Source organism: Hemiscyllium ocellatum, chromosome 31 (assembly GCF_020745735.1).
Source record: "Hemiscyllium ocellatum isolate sHemOce1 chromosome 31, sHemOce1.pat.X.cur, whole genome shotgun sequence".
NCBI lineage: Eukaryota > Metazoa > Chordata > Chondrichthyes > Orectolobiformes > Hemiscylliidae > Hemiscyllium > Hemiscyllium ocellatum.
The window spans coordinates 38,498,293-38,510,392 of NC_083431.1; the positions used below are offsets into that span (position 1 = coordinate 38,498,293).

The 12,100-nt window shown below is 43.0% G+C and overlaps 1 protein-coding gene across 2 annotated transcripts in view; it reads left to right on the forward strand.

The window, feature by feature from the left end:
• limk1a (LIM domain kinase 1a) overlaps positions 1-12,100 on the forward strand; it is a 68,671-nt gene that overhangs the window by 13,373 nt on the left and 43,198 nt on the right. The window contains exon 1 of one of the 2 annotated variants that reach the window (XM_060847893.1): positions 6,111-6,214. The exons of the other annotated variant lie outside the window; for it this stretch is intronic. Coding sequence (XP_060703876.1) covers positions 6,168-6,214 — 47 coding nt within the window. The 5' untranslated portion in view covers positions 6,111-6,167. Of the gene's footprint in view, positions 1-6,110; positions 6,215-12,100 lie in introns of those variants that run through there. 2 annotated transcript variants of the gene reach the window in all.

Consider the following 12,100-nt stretch of genomic DNA (forward strand, 5'->3'; position numbering starts at 1 on the left):
CACTCTACTCACTACTGCAGACTTATTGTAAGGCCACACTTAAAATATTCGCTATTCTGTTTCTGTGCTGTGACCTCTCCCAAACAGGTTCCTCCATGATCAGTTGTGAATTTCACTGTTTGTTAGTTTTCCCAGATGCACTCTGATATCCAGCAATTCATGAATTCGTGCAGCAAAGGCAATAGCTGTGCAGGTTGACTGCTCGCTTTTGCTCTGTCAACCATGTACTGCCTTTGTCTATTTCTTTCCCTTGTAAAAGTGCTGTTGTTTTTGACCTTTTTTTTCTCCAAAGTTCCAAGCAATGCTACAGCATATAAAACAGTAATTGCTGCTCCTGGAATTTGAGGAAATCCCCTCCAACACCTAACGTACCTCCAAAAGGATCAACCTGTTACAGCTAGAAATTTTTCCCGTCCTTCACCTTGGATTACCCAGAATGGAACATACTAGGCAGACCAAGAAGAGGAGAGATCTGGTCCTTCCCCACCCTTTCACCTCAAATTCCCTCCATTGCACCTGCCAGAGCACTCCAGTATGTTTTGAAGCCTATCACAGGGCCAGAGACAATGAATAAGTGTACCCGTACCAACTTTACACTTGGGCCATGTTGAAGATACCCCCGGTTTAAATTTTGACAAATGATGCAGAGTAAAGTGGATCCTGTGGAGAATTTTCAACTGTGAAGCATGGGTCCTATTGCAAATTAATATCTTTCTTGCATTTTCCCAAATATCTTCCCATCTCTCTGAGGAGACCTCAATGCCTAGCACTCTCTCCCACTCTCTGCAGAGTCAATCGAACTCGTCTGAGGGACCACCCTCCCAATTGATGATATAAAGTGCTGACAGATCGTGTACTCTTCACACTGAACATCCACCTCTCTCTCTCTCAGATTTTTAGGGATCAGTCAAAACTGTAGTTTTTTTTTAATAAAATCCCTAACTTGAAGAAAACAAAGGAGGTCCCTGTTAGATTGTTAGTATTTCTGTGTTAACTGATCAAAGGACATCATTATGTCTCCCTCAATAAATCCCTCATGCAAGACCCATCCCTCGCTGCCCAATGTCTGAATCCTGAATCCATCATCCCCAATTGAAAACCCAGCATACCCACTATAGGTGTTTCTTTAAATAAAAAGATGTTTTGCTAATATTGCCTTCCCTTTGCCGAATTGCCCGCCATCCTTTTAACGGTATTGATAACCATTGTTTCTGGCAATATTCCTTAATTGTCCTCATTTTGTTCAAAAGACAGCAAGCTAGTAAGGGGGCACCTTGCCTGGGAGGTTTTGATATCTAACCATATTGAAAGAGGGTCCCCACAAGTCCAATCACTCACAAGATAAAAGTGAGCTTAGTTTTTAATGTCTGGGATTACCACCCCCCCCCCCCCAGAAAAATATCTGGGCAATTAGTTAAACTGCAGTTTAATAAGGGGCTGCTCACTATGCCAAATAAAAGAGCTGATCCAGCCATTAGGTTTCCTGAACGTTTGCTTATTGAAAATCAGGGGAAGCATCTGTATAGAGTACAACAAACGGGAGAGAATATTCATCTTAAGTGCTATCCGATCCAACTGTGAGACCGGAAGCACTTCCCATCTTCAGAGGTCTTGTTTGATTTTGTAGAATAATTGAACAAAATTAGCTTTAACAACCGATCAAGAACTTGAATAATGAATATGCTACTTAAATGGGAATCGAAATTTGCCCTCAAGACCTAGCACCTTCATAAGACCACCCATAGGCATAGTTTCTGCTTTTGCAAGATTAATCTTGTACGCCTGAAAAGGCACCAAACGTGCTGCTGCATTGTATCAGGCGAGGCACCGAAACTGCTGGGTTTGACAAAAAAATTAGGACATCGTCCACGTACAATGAAATCTTCTGTAAGTTTGACCTTCCTTCTGGAGCAGATCTACTAGCATCTCTACGAATGGCCTCCGCCAATAGTTCAATCACCAACATGAAAAGCGGTGGCAAAAGGGGACAAACCTGCCAGCTGCCCCTAAAAATACAAAAATTGCTTGATCGTACCCCGTTGATGATGACCGCAGTGAGAGGGTCACTGTGGAGAACCTTTACCCATCTTATAAAAGCTTCGCCCAAGCCAAACAACTCCAGAGTATAAAAAAGTTACGGCCACTCAACTCGGTCAAATGCTTTCTCTGCATCTAGAGAATTCACCATCCCTGTATTGACTGCTGTTGACGTGTTTGAATTACATTAAGCAGCCTCCTAACGTTATTGGAGGATCTGCGGCCCTTTATGAAACCCGTCTGGTCCATTTTAACAAGAGAAGGTAGCACAGTCTCCAAACTTAATGCAAGCCGTGGAGAGGATCTTAAAGTCCACATTAAGAATGAAATGAGCCTGTACGAAGCAAATCCTCTGGGATCTTGCCTTTTTTAAGATTAAGTGAAATATTGGCTTCTCTTAGATGGTGGAAGACAATCATGGTTGTATGCGTCATTGAACACTCTATTTATAAATTCCTCATAGAATTTGTTGAGATGTCCATCAGGCCTGGGTGCCTTTCCACTCTGAAGCTGCTTCACAGCCTCCCGCACCTCTTGCTCTGATAAGGGGCATTGAGAAAAGACTCTTGTTCAGGGATCACACCTGGGAGCTCCAGATCCTTCTTGGCCCACCCTCATCACAACTCTCAGATTGGTATAATTCAGAGTAAAATCTCTGGAATGCCACATTAATCTTTTGGAATCGCAATTAGGTTCCCAGATCGTTCCCAAATAGAGCTAATGGCTTTAGGGGCACTCCTTTACCTGGTGCGATATGCTAGGTACTTGCTTGGCCTGTCACCATGCTCATATAATCTTCTTTGCTGTCTGTGGGAGCATGAAATTCAACGCAGACCGGAGCGCTGTAATCCTCTGACGTTTGGCCAACGATGGCCTGTCAAAGTGAGCCTTCTCGGCTGCCGTCAACCGTGGTTCAGGGAGACGTTGCTGCTCGCCCTTCTGCTTCCTACTGGCAGAGTAAGATATAACTAACTCATAGCATAGGCTTCGGCAGTTTCCAAACGACGGATGGGCTCCTAACTGAGCCTGAGTTAATGTCTAGGAATACTCCATTCCCTAGGGGATTACTCCACAAGCCTATTATCCTGGAGGATAGAGGGATCCATTCGCCAGCGCCTCAGGCCTTCAATAACATCCTTAATCTTAACCAACAGGTACACTTGAGCGTGATCGGGGATGGTAATGTTACCAGTTGTGCAGATGCCACCAAGTCCAGGCTTGCCACAGGGATCAAAAAAATATCAACCCTGGTGTGACGTTGCCTCCGCCACTCCCTCGTCAGGTACAGCCCCCACCCTATTCCTCGCACCTTGACCTGCCACCACAGGAAGTGCAAAATCAGCGCCCACACCACTCCCCTCACATCCGTCCAAGGCCCCAGGGATCCTTCCATATCCATCAGAAATTCACCTGCATCTCTACCAATGTCATCTACTGCATCCATTAGTGTGGTGTCCTCTACATCGGGGAGACAAGACACCTTCTTGCGGGACTCCCACACCCACCAACCCCACTGCACTGTGGCTGAACACTTTAACTCCTCCCTCCCACTCCGTCAAGGACATGCAGGTCCTGGGCCTCCTCCACCACCAAACTGTTCCCACCCAAAGCCTGGAGGAGGAATGCCTCCTATTCCCCCTTGGGATCCTGTAACCACACAGGATAAACATGGATTTCAATAACTTCCTCATTTTCCTTCCTCCCCACATTATCCCAGTCCCAAGCCTCCAACTTGGCAGCGCCCTCTGGACCTGTCCATCACTTCCTCCCTCTGGCCTATCATCTTCTCCCTCACCTTTTTATCTACCTACTGCTTACTAACTCTTTCCCCTCACCACAACCCACTCCCATTTATCTCTCAGCCCCGACCCATGAGCCTCATTCCTGATGAAGGGTTTATGCCCAAAACCACAATTCTCCTGCTTCCCCACATTCTGTATTTTCCGTATCCTTCCCCACAAAACACAGACAAAATACTCAATATCTCCCCCCATTTCTTGCGATTCCACACATAGGCAGCCTTGCTGGTCTTTTAGGCACCCTATACTCTCCCTAGTTACCCTTTTGTCCTAAATGTATTAGTAGAATCCCTTTGAATTCTCCTTCATCCTAATTGCCAAAGCTATCTCGTGTGCCCTTTTTGCCCTATTGATTTCCCTTTTAAGTATAGTCCTCCTGCATTTATACTCTAGGAATTCATTTGATCCCTGCATCCTATAGCTGACATATGCTTCCTTCTTATTCTTAACCAAAACCTCAGGTTTTTCTAGTCATCCAGCATTCCCTACACCTACCAGCCTTGCCTTTCACCCTAACCGGAATATACTGTCACTAGGCTCTTGTTATCTCATTTTTTTGAAAGCTTCCCATTTCAGATTTGAACTGGAAGGATGTTATTTTGTTCACCATAACCTGCTATGTGTTGGCACACAAACACCCTGGTCCCTCATTGTACATGGCTGGAAGTGATTGAAGTTGGAATCAGTGTTTGCCTCATGCTGTTTGACACCAGTGCAGAGTTTCCAATTGGCATCGCTCCATTTGCAAATTGATAAGGCAGAAAGAAAATAATACTTTCCTTTTGATCAGTTCTGTCTTTGAATTGAATGGGGTATAGTGCTTGGTAGTACAATTGCTTCGGGCAAATCTGGCAGTAGTGAGTCAGGGTTACACAGGAGTTAAAATAGGCTTCTGATTTTCTTTCCTGGATTGCTTAAGCTTGACTTGGTTGAGTGTGGAATGATTCAGCAAAGGAATTGTGACTGAGAAATGTTAACTGAGTGATTTCAAATTTAACACTTGTGACTAGGGTAAGAAACCTTGGACAAATTCACTGTTGATAAGTTTAAGGAAGATGGGCTCTTCATAAAGTCACTAACAAATTCAAGAAGCCTTTCTTGAAAATAGTTACAGTAAACAATCAAGATTAGACAAATTGTTAATAAAATACTTCAACAATGTTTTTCTCTTTGATGTAGACAAACTTGATGTATAAAAGAATGTGATTTTTCACTAGTTAGTTGGAGACCTTGGAAGATGGAGAAGCCAGATGATACTGCTCATTGACCATTCATGGGGAGAATGAATAAAGTCAGTCTGTCAACGTCTTCATCCAAACTGTGTGTAGTCTGAGGTTGTGGTAACTTTACCATCAGCTTTCTGATGCTGCCTAATCTTGGTTTTATGACTTGGGGGTTTGTTAATGAAACAGCAGCAGTGAGGACCCTGGCTGTCAAATTCAAACCGGGCTGGCTGAGCTAGACAACTCTAGAATGTATTCTAGGAGATTTCATCGCAACTTACTTCTCTAATTGCCTTGTACAATTAAGCAGCCATTTTCCCTTGTCACTACTTTTTAAAAAAATAATCCAAGAAAATGGGAGAAGGAACACTTTTATGATAATTCCTGATTCCTCATGATTCCACAGCTCCCCACCCACCCAAATCTCTCACCTATTGCTCTCAGCAGTATCCAAGATGGTCTTCCAATTCTTTGGCAGGTTAGCCATCTTAGGCTACTTAGCAAATAGAAGATACAAGGGCACAAAGAACTGAGCTGCCTGAGCTTCAAGTGCTTGGCTGCATGTGGCCAAGGTATGGGCAAATTCAACACCTGCAGTGAGTGGATTTGATAGGAGTAAGCTGCATGAGAGTTGAGGACAGGGGAAGCACAAGTGAGCGCCATGGAGGAAGGGGTCAGGTGAGGTTGTAAAAGATTTCAATTTGAATATGAAGTTACATTACTCTTGTGCATCAAGTTCACGTTCAGGTTACTCACTTCTCCAAATTGGTTCCCCCTTGATGTCATAAGATAAGTAGTCACAGAAATGCAGCTGACTTTTCTGAGCTGTTTGGTTAAAGGAAGTGGAGCTGAACCATTGGTTCCTCAGTCTTTGTCTGTGCATTGTGGGTTGCAAGAGGAAGTGGGCTTGCTTTTTCAGACATGATCAATTCTGGTGAGGATCGAAACTGCTAATTTTGGAGATGTGGTGTCAAAGCAGAGTGTAAAGTCCGCAAGCTGTGACTATTTCTGGATTTCTATTGCTGTGGAGCTGTTAGTGTAGAGTTTTCGAAATCACTCCAAGGTTGAAAACGGGGACTTGGAGTGGCATGACCTACAGTGAGAGAGAATGCTGACACGATGTTACAGAGTCCAAGCCTCAAATTATGGAATTAGGTGAGTAGTTGAACTCCTAGTGTTTCTCTCTCATCAGAAAACTCGTGATGGTGTATTTGGGATATGGCACGGCAGTTTCTGAGCTAGTAATGACCGTTCCTGACATATCACAGCAGCTGTAGGAATTTAAATTTAATTACATAAATCTGAAGAACATGTCTCTTAATGATGACCATGAAATTATCATAGTCGTAAAAATCCCATTTGACTCACTAATGCTGCTGAAGAAGGAAATGTCAACCTAACCCAGTCTGGCCTGTCTATGACCCCAGAACAACAGCAATGTAATTGTTAACCACCCTGTCAAATGTGCTGGTTTCTAGCTCGCTTGTTTGGTCGGTGATTTGCTTAAAGGGCTATTAGGAATGGTCAGTAAATGCTGGCTGTGCCAGTGATGTCCATGTCCTGTGAATGAATGAAAGAGAGAGTGGATGGCAAATGTCACAGACTTGGAGCCAATTCCAACCCATCACCTCTTGATAGAGGTCACTTCTGTTACTTCAGTTGTTCTCCCAAGGGCATCCCATTTCCTCTTGCCTTTTTACCTTTTTAGAGAAATTGTGTAACAGGGCCTGAGATTTTGGCTGTACTTGGAGGCTCTGAGCCATTGTCAGCAGTTGTCCAGCCAAGGTAGTGATTAAAATTATTTCAAATACATTGGCACCAGAATTCTCTGAGAACTGCACTCGAGGGAATGTTTCAATGGTGCATGATGCTCAAGTTCTTCATTGCCACCAGTGACTGATCTGTGCCCAACAGATCAATACCCCATACTTGCTCTATTATTTTATGGTAGCTAGGCTATTGTTAAAGGACCAGAAACTTCACCTAAAGGCTTAAATCCAAAATAAAAATGACTTTAAATGAGTCAAGCTTCAGTGGAAGACTCATACAATCATAGTCATACTGTGTGAAAATGTGGTCTGTTTTAAATCTTTCCCCCTCGCCTTAAACCGGTGTCCTCTAGCTCTGCACCCCCACCCCCCAAATCCCTGGGCAAAATAACTTTGTTATTCACCGTATCCATGCCTCTCAGGTGTCTCCCTGTTTTGGTGTCTGCTGGCAGGTAGGAGAGGAGAATCAGCCAGTGTCCCAGTCCTAATCCTAGTGTCATATGAAAATGGTGGTGTGAGTGGGTGGAAGGGAAGTTCAGGGGGTTTTCAAGATGGAGAAGTGGAAGTTCGACGACTCATCCTAGTTCCCTCAGAATGTCACAAGCTAAAACTGATGTTTTCTTGGAGAAAATTCTCATTGGTTAAAAGACCGTTACTAGGAGAACGTGAGGACTGCAGGTGCTGGCGATCAGAGTTGAAAAGTGTAGCGCTGGAAAAGCACAGCGGGTCAGGCAGCATCCGAGGAGCAGGAGAATCGACATTTTGGGCATAATTCCTTTTAGAGTTACCTCAATTTTCTTTTGGTTAATGAATCAGATTTTATTTTTAGCTCGTTTATTCAGGGCCTTGAGAAATCTTATGAGGTTTGATGGTTCTGTATCAATGAAGCATTGTGTATAGTTATCTCCACAATGAGCAGTGATCCAATGTATGGATCTTGTTTGCTTGGTGTAGGCAATAACTTTTAGAAATGTGATTTTTGATATATTTTTGTGTCAATATACATTACAGTAGTTGGAAGAAAAGTATCTTCCCATACAATATCCAAGTGAGTTCTGGACTGAAACCATCTTCATTACTGTTTAAAAAGAAAACCTAGACCTTGTGTTACCAACAGCACCTATGCTATTGCTGACTTTGGCATACCCAGGCTGTTTGTAACCTTGGCAAACTCCACTTTGGAACCTGTATGCTCTGTCTCGATCATCACTAATCCCATCTCTACCACATCAGCCACATTTATGCCATCTGCAGTTATACCCTAAAGTCGTGTCTTCTGTCACCTCCAATGCTTTCCTGCACATCCTACCCAATATGTATGAACCTCTGCAGTCCATAACTCATAAGTGGATCATGCTTTGTTAACCTGCATTCCACCTCATATAACCATATGATCAGATTTAAAACTTCATCCTTGTGATTGAGTCTCTAGCTTCATCTAGCCTTAAGTTAACTTCTTTGCACTAGTCACTCCCCAGGTTTCACCTTGTGTGTACACTCCCCCAGCTTTAGCTACTTGGGCCCAGGATCAATGGCTTGCCTAAATGTTTCTGCCTCTTCCAGCATTATGATCCTGTTTTCCCTCCCTGTGTCCTTCTGTCATATTTATTTAGGCTCAGTTTCTGTTTCCTCATTCAGCCAGTGCTTTGGATCTTTTTGATATTCAGTTGAACTATAATGCAGTGTTTTAGTGTAATGCTATCACTCACACTCATTGCATTAGTACATCTCTTGATGCAGTCTTTTTAAAAAAAAAACTGGAGTTGCACATTGATTGGTGGAAGATCTTATCAACTTTAGTCTTTAATACCACAAAAAACACATCACAAATGAAATGGTCCACATTGGCTTATGTGGAGCATCTCTGTCTTGCACCCTGCTAAGTCTTTTTAAGAGAGGCCCTGCACTATCTACTCTCTTTGAGAAGGCTTGTCCAGCCCAGTTTCTGGTCTGAAAGCTTGTTTTTGTCCAAGACAACATGTCAGTCTGAGGCCTGTGTGCTCTGCCTCACCAGGTGTTTAAGCTGTTTTGCGATGCATGATTGTGTAGCAGCATCATAAACTGCTTCATAGCTGGTATGTTCTCAAACTTGCTGTGCACTGTTTCTCAAAAAAAAATTTCTTAAATCTCAAAAGAATCTGTGTAGAACCATACAATCCAGTCAGGGAGTTGGGCTCATTCCTGAAGAAGGGCTTTTGAAGTGTCAATTTTCCTGCCCCTTGGATGCTGCCTGACTTGCTGTGCTTTTCCAGCAACACTCTCATCTTGACTCTAATTTCCAGCATCTGCAGTCCTCACTTTTGTCTAGTTGGCCTCATAGTCCAGTCTGGTCTTCTGAATGCCACTTGGATTTAGATATTAACAATTTTGATGAGTTAAAGTTTGGTTTTGACTTGTATGTCTTTTAAAATACGCTACGTACAGAGTTGAGGCTTTTTTTTCTATATGAGCATTCATGTTTCTTCAGCATATCAACTCAGTTGGGTTTAGATTGTATAAAAGCTGCAGCTTCAGTGAGTGGGATTCTTTGGTTTTTAGCCAATTATTTTCTGTTTCTGTCTTAAATTTGGAATCAGTTGCTGTCTATTGACTTGTTATCCTGTCACTTATTTTTCTTTTTTAAAAAAAAAAGTTTGTGTGACAGGATCTCGAATGTTTGTTGCTCATTCTTAACTGCCTTGAAGATGACAGCCATTCAAAAAGGCAGCATCTTATGTTCTGTCTGGTGCAAGTATATTCGAAGTGCTGTTAGCATCGTAATTCCAGGACTTTGACTCAATGACAGTGAAGAAGTATCCAAGTTAGGAAAGAGTGATTTGGAGGGGAGCATGCAGGTAATGATGTTCCCATATAACTGCTGCTCTGTTCCTCTAAGCTTGAGATTGAAAGGTGCTGTCCAAAGGGTCTTGGTGAGTTGAAGCAGTGAATCTTGTAGATGGTACACACTGAGCGTCCTGATTAAGCTGCTTCACCATGCTCCTCGACAATCCATTCTAACTTGGGGATACTTGTATTTTTTTAAAAAATCAAAATTTGTGCTTGCAAAATTCAGAACATGATGATCAGCATTAGATATGACTCTGATTGGTTAGCACTTGCTGAACACTCCTACGTGTGCTTAGGGCTGCACTAGCAACGCAATCAGTCTTATTAGTCAAGCTTGCAATGTAACTAAATATATTCTGATGGATGGCCTTTTAAGAGGAGCAGCCACACCCTCACTTGGAGACCCAACACACACCAGTCAGTTAGCTGATGCGGTTCCTCCTACATATTAGAAATCAATGCCATCATGGCTCTGAGGTCCATGCAGCGTGAAAGAAAACAAAGGGGAATATAGGCCCTGCCTTCTGCAAATAACATCTCAGTACATTGTATCCTTTTCAATTAAATAAAATCTTTTAAAGGCCAGCTGCTTTCTGGTACATTGCTCTTTGCAATATCTTGGCCAATCAGCGTCCACCTGCCAACCAATCGGATTTTCTTTTCCTCAGGCAGTATGAATTGTTGTTCCCTTTGAAACTTGGCATTCTTATATCCCAATGAGAGCAAGATGAAAAACTTCAAAAACATGTCGTTTTTCTTTTCCTCCCTCCCAGTAACAGTCCAGTTCTGTATTACGAAGCAACTGTTCATATTACAGAAAGCACAGGGCAAATAGAGTTGTGCAGAATCTCACCGAAAGCAGTTTTCCAGTCGCACAAATAACTCTTGACATTTACCCTTTGATTCCTGTCATTGAGCCAGTTTTTATCCGGTAAGCCACTCTGCTTTAGATTCCCTGGGGATCTCCCTGTTTAGTCCAGCCTGCCATATTTGGACCATGTTAACCAAAAAAAAAACAAAGTTGGCCACATCAAATTCACAAACCTCATCAACCCTCCTGGTACCTCCCAAGACTTTAGTGAAACAAATCAGACATGACCTTCCCATAACAAATTCCTGTTTCATCCAAGTGATTTATACTGTACATCAAATTTCTTCCTGTAATTTGTTCATGCTGACAGATTGGGTTGAGAAACGTGTAATTACTTGGATTATTCTTAATTTTTATTCATTTCTTTAAAAAAAATAAATAGCTCTCCTCTACTGTGCATGTAGCCAGAAAGGATTGACTGCTTCCTTTCAGTTCTCCTTTTCAGAATGATTTTCAGTAACTCTGGGTGCTTACATAGTTGGCCAGCAAGTGCTGCTGACTGCAGACAGGAGGGAAAGGGTAATTTCTGTATTGACCTCAAAGATGGCAATTGGCCTAGCAGTCAGGGGTCAGAGCTGTGCTTTGTTCCACCTTTTGTTTCCCCTCCCAAGAACTCCCACTTCTGAAGCCTGTAAGAATTTAGCCCTGAATAACGTTGCTCCTTTTAACGTGACGTTAGGGCTGTCTGTCGTGTGAGAGGTAGAAGAATAGATGCTGCCACGGTGCAACCCTGAGCCTTGCTGTTTCCATTGCCTGAATCTCCCTGTGCTAATCCCAGACCCTCTACTGCTCCCTGCGTGGGATCTTTGTACAAACTGCAGCTGTAGTCTGTGCTAGACAGGAGGGGCAAGGTTAGATTGAAGGGGGCAGGGGGTGTCACCGTCTATATGTTAACAATAAAAATTCTTGGCTCTGATTACTGTGTCCAGTGTCATGGAGGTAAACTTGGAAAAGAGTTTGTTTTCTTAAAAAAAAAGTTTGGCATCTGATTTCAATCTGAAAATTCTGGATAATCTTCATTTTTAAAAAAAAACCTGTATCCAGTTCAAACTTCCACGTCAGTCTGTCATCAACTGTTCCCAGTTTAATAATTAGCTGTTAACTGCTTCTGGGACTTGTCCACCCTCCCTTTTCCCATGGAACAATGTTTGCAAATGCATTCCTTTCACATCAGTAACTTTCCTGATTTCGTCACTCTGAGTTGGATCGCAGTATGTGCTAGAATGTCTGTCTGGCCAGATTTGTAGCTTTGGAGGGATGCGCAGAGATGGGTACTAATGTCAGCTCTTTACTTTGCTATTTGGTGCTTGAGATCTTTTTTGAGCTGTTCACGACAGTTTTGGCTCTTACCCCCCCCCCCCCATCATCCATCCGATGTGGGCAGTACGTACAAAGACTAAGCAGTGGGCGAGTGCCTCCACCATGCACCACAGTGTGGATTTAAGCGAGTCGCTGTTCAGTGCGAGGTGCTTTTTATTTGTTTGTCCGAAAGTGGGTCTGTACTCGGCAGATCTGATTTTAGCCTGGGAGCAGGTGGCTGGTATTGAGCTCACGAGCTGGAGGGCAGGACTGCAG